Below are 7875 nucleotides of genomic sequence, written 5' to 3' on the forward strand. Positions count from 1 at the left end.
GGAGGAAGCCAGAGAACCCGGAGAGAACCCACGCTGCACGGGGAGAACATGCAAACTTCCCTAACCCTAACCGTTCTTGGTAAACAGGATCCATACATATATTCACTGACTATTGTACAAAATGTGCAATGAAACGTAGCAGGTAACAACCTTGTATATTGTCCCATCAAAACAAAAACAATGTGATGACTTGAAATATGATGTGTTATTGTCATGAGTCAGATGCCAGTGAAATAAAAGCCAGAACACAGTTCCATTTGAAAACTAATGTAATGATTGGTTACTGGTACACAATTGAGCCTTATTCTCTGTTAGGAAAAAAACAGCTTCAGTGCAGTACCTTTGAATTTAACTAGATTTACAGAATTGGTAAAAATCATCAGCTTTAGAAAACTACAATAAAGTCAACAGATTTAGAATATAGTTACAAAAATGGTCAAACTTCCCAAAAAAGGCACAGAGGATGCGCAGTAGCAGCTGCATCGCTCTTAGAGAACATTTGCATAACTGAATAAATACATCTGCTGCGAATCAAAATCAAACTGTGCCGCACGGACACACGGTCATCATACAATTACAGCAGAGTGCAACATCGTGAATTAGTGGAAAACAGCATATAAATATCTCTCCATAAAATATAAAGACTAAATCAAGGATAAAAGTTATTTAGTACCATTAATCAAAAAAATATTAATTGGAAGATTTCAAGCATATACAGTATTTATAATATTTGCCAAAATTATATTCAACTGCCTTGAAACAATCTATCCTATATACGGAGTAAAATGTGCAATTAATAGCATTTGGGAGAGCAGGCTTGCACTCACATTATACACTACACTTAGTAACACCTGATCTAGTTATTGCCAAAGAATCATGAGCTCAATGTATATTATTGGAAACTGGTCAGTCTAGGAATCCAGGATCAACGCTCCTTTGTAGGACAGACATGAAATCTGTCCAGTGGTCTTATACTTTGATTTACAAAGGGTTTGATAATTACTGCTGTGTTGTCATTTTAAGTTATTACACAGTGATAATTCAACTGATCCATGTGCCCAGATGCGTCTCCAACCAGTCCCTAGTTCAGCTGGTGATAAACTCCCCAAGGAGACATTTTAAGGGGTGTACATGTTCCTACATCTCCCAAGAAATTTCCTTAATTGCATCAATCTTTGTGCATGAACCTCACTATTAGCATCCTAACTGTAATTACAGTAACTTCAGTTCCTGTTGGTTATAATCATTTGTCGATGCAGAGCAGAATTATGAAGAGAAACAACACATACAGTATGTTAAACAGTGTATACAGTTATTGCTTTCTGACTTTCAAGACTGTCAAGAGCAGACATCCTCCTGTCACTCTGAGATGTCAAAATTACAAACATTGTGCATTTATTGAACTTGGTATCCATGTGACTTATTGCTAATATCTTTCTTGTGAAACTGCGCCACCCTCACTGGATCAGTAACTGGAAATATGACTGACTTACCGACACACACTAAACTAGGGACTGGTTTGAGTCAAACACATTTGTCTGTCCCTTTAGTTTCAAATTGTTTCGCCATTCATCTACTGAACAGTTTCTTCTCAGTGCCTTACCAGAAGGCCTCTATAAAACTTTAATTCAACCCCCCTTCAAAAGAGAAGGGGAAATATCTACCACAGATTGAAATCCTCACAGCTCCACCTCCCCTCCGCATCACATGCATTATTATACTAAAATATAAGCCCTTATTGCTGCTTCAAAAATAGAGGAAATCTACAAAGTTAGACCCTGAAATCACACCATTTGCTACCTATAGCAAAACCCCAAAACAACCATTGAAATATGGGCACTTGTAGCAAACAGCAGTAAGTCTGTGCAAAAAAAAAAAAAAACCAACACGCGCACACACCCCATTACATTCAACCAGGCCAGATGTTTTTTTTGTTTTAACCACATAATAGAATACTTGTTAGCAGTGTTATTTTCTGTTCCTCTTTCTGAAATATTAAAAAATTACATCCTTGTTTAAATTTCCTGGAAGCCACAAACAAAAGGAGTACTTAGAAATCAGTGTTTAGTGAAATGCATCATTGTTGCTGCAATAAAAATGGGCATTTCCTATTTCTAAATATCATTATTCCATTTCAGCGGAGAAGTCTGTCTGACCAATGACTAAACACATACTTGTCATAGTTCAATTTCAATTATTGCTTTCAAACATGCAGTGAAAGAACATTCAACTGCATCTAAACTCTCTGGTAAAATATCAAAAAGCACTCTTTGTGCGGGACGTATCATACAGTAAGCTCAGCAAAAGAGAGCAGTTAGCATAGCCTGAGAAAGACCTAAGATGAAGAAGACAAGAAAATACATCTATCGTAAAAATGAAGATCTTTCACAGTCACAGGAGACCTCACAGTAACAGCTCACTGGCCAACAAGAAGGATGTGCTTGAAAGAATCTGAATTCCTCAGCTATAATGGACAACAATGATTCAGTCCTACAGATGACACTTGAATTTAGAAATCACCTCAGATTTTGATGCAGCATCAATGGTGCAAATTCTAGCTTATAAATAATTTAAAATCAGAAGTCCAAAATGGCATGTTTTTCTATTTCTCAGTTTCCTTGTTGGTATTTAAGAAAGAGGTAATAGAAAATAATATGATTAGTTACTACAAAAGCCTGTACTAGGCTCAGAAACGTGAGCCTCAAAGCCCCACATCCTCACACAGTGTCATTAGCAAGAGTCTCTGTCGAGAGCCAGATCCTCGCCCCGTTCAGAAACTTGCTGATGGGAGTCCCATAGACACTGCGGCGGCACAGGTTTCCAGAGGGGGTGAAAGGAAAGGAGGAGGTGAGGAAGTCTGGAGGGGTAGGGGGGTCGTCTGGGGAACTAGCCTTAAAATACATCCTCCTTTGGTCTGAAGGGGGGCCACTAGGGCTTGGGAGTGGTGTGTTGCCCGGACTGGGTCCCTTGTACTGCCTGAGCTGGCTCTGCAGTATCTCGATCTCATCGACCAGCTGGGAGAGCTTGTGGTAGGCGGTGATGGAGCCTCCTCTGGTAATGCAGGCTTCGGGCACCCAGCGTAGAAAGAAGAGCTTCCAGAGGGCCACATGTGAGGGCATGGACAGGGGTATCAGGAGGCCCTGCTGGTCAGCCGGTCGAGAGAACCAGTCCCTGAAGAAGCGCTCTGACGGGCTTTCGTCTTTCACTGCCGAGAAATCAGACTTCAGCTCTGACATCAGAGAGCCCCGTCGGACCAGGGTTTCCTCTCCCTCCTTGAGTCCATTACGCATGAGTGTGGCGGTTCCACGCAGTGTAGAACTGTAGGTTTTCTGCTGGAGGAAGCATAACGGATCCAATCATTTTAACTTGACATACCAAAAAAAAACCTCTCAGTAGCAGACAGTAGGAGCAGGCTGGAAGGTCACAGTGCACTCTTTTTATGTTCTCAATTGCATTTCTAACAAGGTGGATGTCCATAAAGAAGAATGACTAACCACCTCATGCCTTTCACTAGCAGCTGATAACCATTACACACATCACAAGCAGTAAAAGAAGAGACCATATACGCACAACAATGTGCTGATTCTACTCCTAACAACTTGTAAAGCTCACTGTCGTACATACCTTTGTGCGTCTGAAGGTTTTCACCTCTCCGTTCTGAACACAGGCAGCTCCTTTGCCCACATACATGGGGTTGTTAAAGAGGGTTTGATCTTTGATGGAGAACTGCTGTGACCACTCCCAGACAGGAGGGAAATACACGACCTGGTCTTCTCCTTGAGGGATGGCTTTGTTCTTGGCAAAGTCCTATAAAGCAAAGACAATGTTATTCTGTAACGTAATGAACATTTCTAAAAACTATGAAAAAAAGACTTGACACAACAATCCATGAAGGTAAGTGTGAGCTGCCATAATGCGTTTTTTTTTTTAATCAAATTTAATGGTTTACAGGTTCCTGACCACAAGTTAAACATTATCTTGTCTTTGTGCAGTGTGTTGCATTCTTTCTAGTCAAATGTCTGGCACACACAGAGGGAAACTAGAATTTCTGACATGAAATGACACCACATAAAAAAATGATGCCTTGTCACACACTATCACTTGAGCAGAATTTGCTTTATATTCTTGTTGGATAAATGAATAAACAGTCATGTATGTACCGATGCCTTACCATCAAGTGCTGAGCGCGTTGTTTGGAAGAACTGAAGAGGAAAGTACTGAACAGTGGGATCCACATGCTGTCACTCAGCACCGTCAGGTAGGCCTCTGTGAACTCAAACGTCGCTGGGTACTGGTTCATCATCTGCCACACGCAGTCCAGGAACAGCATGAACAGTGGGGACTTCATGAAGAGAACGGAAAGAAGGAGTCGTTAATAAGCAGGAGCGTCTCAGGAAATGAAAAAGTTCAGCTCTTCTGTGACTGGATCAGTTTAAATTAGACATATACCTCCTCTTTGTAATTTTTCTTTAAGTGGTTGCATCTGTCCAAGAAGCGATGGCCAGCCATCACCCACTCCTTCTGCACCAAACTCTGAAAGCCAATGAGGCTGCGATAGTGAGGGTCCAACATGAGCTGCACCAGTGAGGACACCACACAGTTTAGGTCTCGGTCTTCTTCCTCTGTATGGTGCAGAACAAGAAATACCAGTCTTAAATGTGCATTTTGCTAAATAAGTAAGTAAGTCAGTCAGTCAGCAAGTAAGTAAATAAGTCAATAAGTAAGACAGTAGGTAAGTCAGTAAGTAAGTAAGCGAGTAAGTAAATAAGTCAGTTAGTCAGTAAGTAAGTTAGTAAGTAATTAAGTAAATAAATTGGTCAGTAAGTAAGTCAGTAAGTAAGTCCGTAAGTATGTAAGTCAGTAAGTAAATAAATAAGTCAATAAGTCAGTAAGTAAGTCAGTCTGTAAGTCAAGTAGTCAGTAAGTAATTAAGTCAGTAAGTAAATAAGTAAATAAATAAATAGGCAGGTAGGTAGGTAAGCAGTAAGTAAATAAGTAATCAAATAAATACATATTTTCAGTCTTAGTCAGATCAATAAAACCAGCAGTAATACATTACTGAATCTTATGTGACCACAGTATTTTGTTAATGTACTTTGGCTGGTATACAACATGTATCTGAAGCCACAATCTGCTGTAACACAGTGGATCAGTAAAACAAAAGTTAATTTCAATATGCAGCATGCATGAGTGAAGACAGCAGATTGCTGTGGCTTCATGACCGATGAAGAGAGAGCGTACCTTGGAGAATGACGGAGACGTTCTTTCCTTCCATGTAGTACACTATGTCGGCTGCGTGCTTCAGAAAGGCCCTTTGGTCACAAGAACAACACACATGTTAACTGACTAGCTCGCTGCAACATACCGGCTCACTGGCTTTTAAAACTTGTATTACTACATTCTAAAATAAATCGCCAGCTTAGTAATCATAACTTTATGTGGGTATAAACTATGTGAAAGGTTCATTGTCCTGATTTCTGGCCAGGTAACATTGGATTAAAAAAACAAAAAAAACAAAAACAAGCTGGATTAACGATGATGTGTAAACAAGCAACTCATCTCATAAGTTCATGTTTACACTGAAAACATAGAAGGATTATGCTCATACAATGAAACTCCATAGAAACATCTCGGAAACAAGCATAGGCTGTAATTTGACCCACATAACTCAATCAGAAACAAGACAAATGTTGCTGCAGGTATGTTATACTCCAGACGGAGCTGTGAAGGTAACACAAACATCTCGATGGCTTGCATGACATTTGAATTTAAACACCTTCAAACACGACCACAACACTGATGGCTTGCTGTCGGTTTGCTTACATACCTGACGTACTCCAGCCATCGGGAGTTGTCGATGGAAGAAAGCCACCTCTCCTCAGACTCCTCAAACGGATCTGCAGAATCAAACAGTCAAACACTTGTACACCTAGAAAACTGTTCACACTAACGTCAGGAAATCCCAAACATTCCCACAGAAGCTGGACACTTGCAATCGTTTTCTGCTGCTGCTGTTAAAAGTGCGAGTGCGGTGGAGCTCACCGAGGACGCAGATCTGCCTGACTTTAACGAAGGCGCTCTGGATGTCCTGGATATTAGGCAGACACTTGTCCAGCTCTGACCTGATGACTTCACTGCGCTGTGGGTGGCTTTTTGTGATGGCAGTAAAGATCCTGCAACAACACAAAACAGACGCTGGTGATGAGAATCAGTTCGCCACCATAAACACTTCAGCTGCCGAAAACCTGGACTAAAAACCAATGTTTGAAGTTGTATCGAAGTATGACAAATCTCATCACTTTCCTGCTGCTGCTGGCTGCCACTGAAAGAGATACTAGCGACAGCACATTTATGTTGTCAACCTGAAGGGATTAGACATGTTACCTCTGTTCAATCTTCCTCTGCTGTATGGGATCAACTACGCAGGCCATGCGGACAAGAGCGCTCCCATTGGGGTGATTCCAGCACCACAGCTACAAAAACACACAGATTAGACACTGATCAGTAAGACAAGTGGGATGCTCTGATCAATTACATTTGACGGTACTTGGATTTAAAAATGAATCACTTGGTGGTCCTTAAATTTGCTCATAATAAGCAGCTGAAATGGATAAATGAAGTCTTGCCAAACAGCACGCATTTAACGGAGACATGAGAGCTTAGATACTCACCGGGATGCGTCTATCAGTGAAGAATGTTGAGAATTGCTTTAGATCTTGATCTGCCAGAGAAACTGGGACCACGATGTACTCTGGAAGGCTAAAAAAAAAAAAAAAGTTCAGAAAAAGATTGGTGTTACACATGAATCAAACACAAGACATCCTAAAACCACAACAAGGACATTACATGTGAGAAAAGATCCAATTTTACAGACAGAAAACTGCAGAAAACAGACATTCAGGCTGTATATTATATTATATTACATACCGAGGCTATCTTTTACATTCAAACATGCTAATTGTTTTGCTACATGCTCACATTCCACAATATTGAAAAGCACAAAAATTCTTGGCCGCCTGTAAATTACGTGTTAGCGCTGGAATGGTTTTGCCGAAAATGTTTTTCAGTAATTATCTAAGCTCAGTACCTTTAGCAGCGATGTTTTTGTGTTGATTGAGGGAAAAAAAAAATGAATCAGAGCGTACCGTAAGTATTGTTTCAGCCCCATGTGGTGTGTACAGTTTAGTACAGGCTACTATTATGCAATTATGAGTCTTCTTGCAAATTACAATCCTCACTTTGAAACCCACCATGATGTCACCGCTGAACTCAGATGAATAGCATGTATTGTACCGAACGGACACGCGTGTTGCACAGAGCTTTCTGTTAAATTCAATAAATGGGCAAAAAGGGCACATCGTGTAAATGCAGCATCTAGTTAAAAATATTTAAAGCTACAACAACTAAGGCCGACTGCAGGAAGTACAATCGTGCTATGCCTACAACAAACAGTATGAGCTGAGACCTTGGTGAGACGGCGTAGCTTTCATTGACGGAGCACACCCTCCACTCTGAGGCGCCCGTTCTCTTGATCTCCCGATCCCAGTCGGACGGACGGTCAAAGATGGGGGTCTGCATGCCTCCTCTTGGGGTGGACCCATTGACTCGCTCCCCTGGAAATACAGATGCAATTTATTTTCTTGTGCAAGAAACATTGATGGTCAAATTTGGAATTAATATGTCTGGAATCTACAGAACAGACAACACTTTATTATATGTTGGATCTTTTGGAAATGATGGAATCGGGTCATGTGATCACCTTTAGATTCATGGTATCGCCGTCCTTGATACTCAAAGCCAAACAGCAGTTGAAGATCCGCTGGGTGGGAGTAGTGGGCGATAGCAAGGCAAACCTAGAACATGAAGAAGAAAAAT

The 7875-nt window shown here is 40.9% G+C and overlaps 1 protein-coding gene across 2 annotated transcripts in view; it reads right to left on the minus strand.

The window, feature by feature from the left end:
* Positions 1-254: 254 nt before the first annotated feature.
* mtmr10 (myotubularin related protein 10) overlaps positions 255-7875 on the minus strand; it is a 20010-nt gene continuing 12389 nt past the window's right edge. Inside the window, exons 6-16 of one of the 2 annotated variants that reach the window (XM_008289353.1) lie at positions 7760-7853; positions 7466-7613; positions 6672-6759; positions 6385-6473; positions 6043-6173; positions 5828-5897; positions 5242-5312; positions 4450-4622; positions 4172-4342; positions 3625-3807; positions 255-3329 (exon numbers count right to left, since the gene is read on the minus strand). In XM_008289353.1, coding sequence (XP_008287575.1) covers positions 2718-3329; positions 3625-3807; positions 4172-4342; positions 4450-4622; positions 5242-5312; positions 5828-5897; positions 6043-6173; positions 6385-6473; positions 6672-6759; positions 7466-7613; positions 7760-7853 — 1830 coding nt within the window. In that variant the 3' untranslated portion in view covers positions 255-2717. Of the gene's footprint in view, positions 3333-3624; positions 3808-4171; positions 4343-4449; positions 4623-5241; positions 5313-5827; positions 5898-6042; positions 6174-6384; positions 6474-6671; positions 6760-7465; positions 7614-7759; positions 7854-7875 lie in introns of both variants that reach the window. The other variant, XM_008289352.1, reaches the window with a different exon arrangement.

Source organism: Stegastes partitus, unplaced genomic scaffold, assembly GCF_000690725.1.
Source record: "Stegastes partitus isolate 25-593 unplaced genomic scaffold, Stegastes_partitus-1.0.2 Scaffold608, whole genome shotgun sequence".
Lineage (NCBI taxonomy): Eukaryota > Metazoa > Chordata > Actinopteri > Pomacentridae > Stegastes > Stegastes partitus.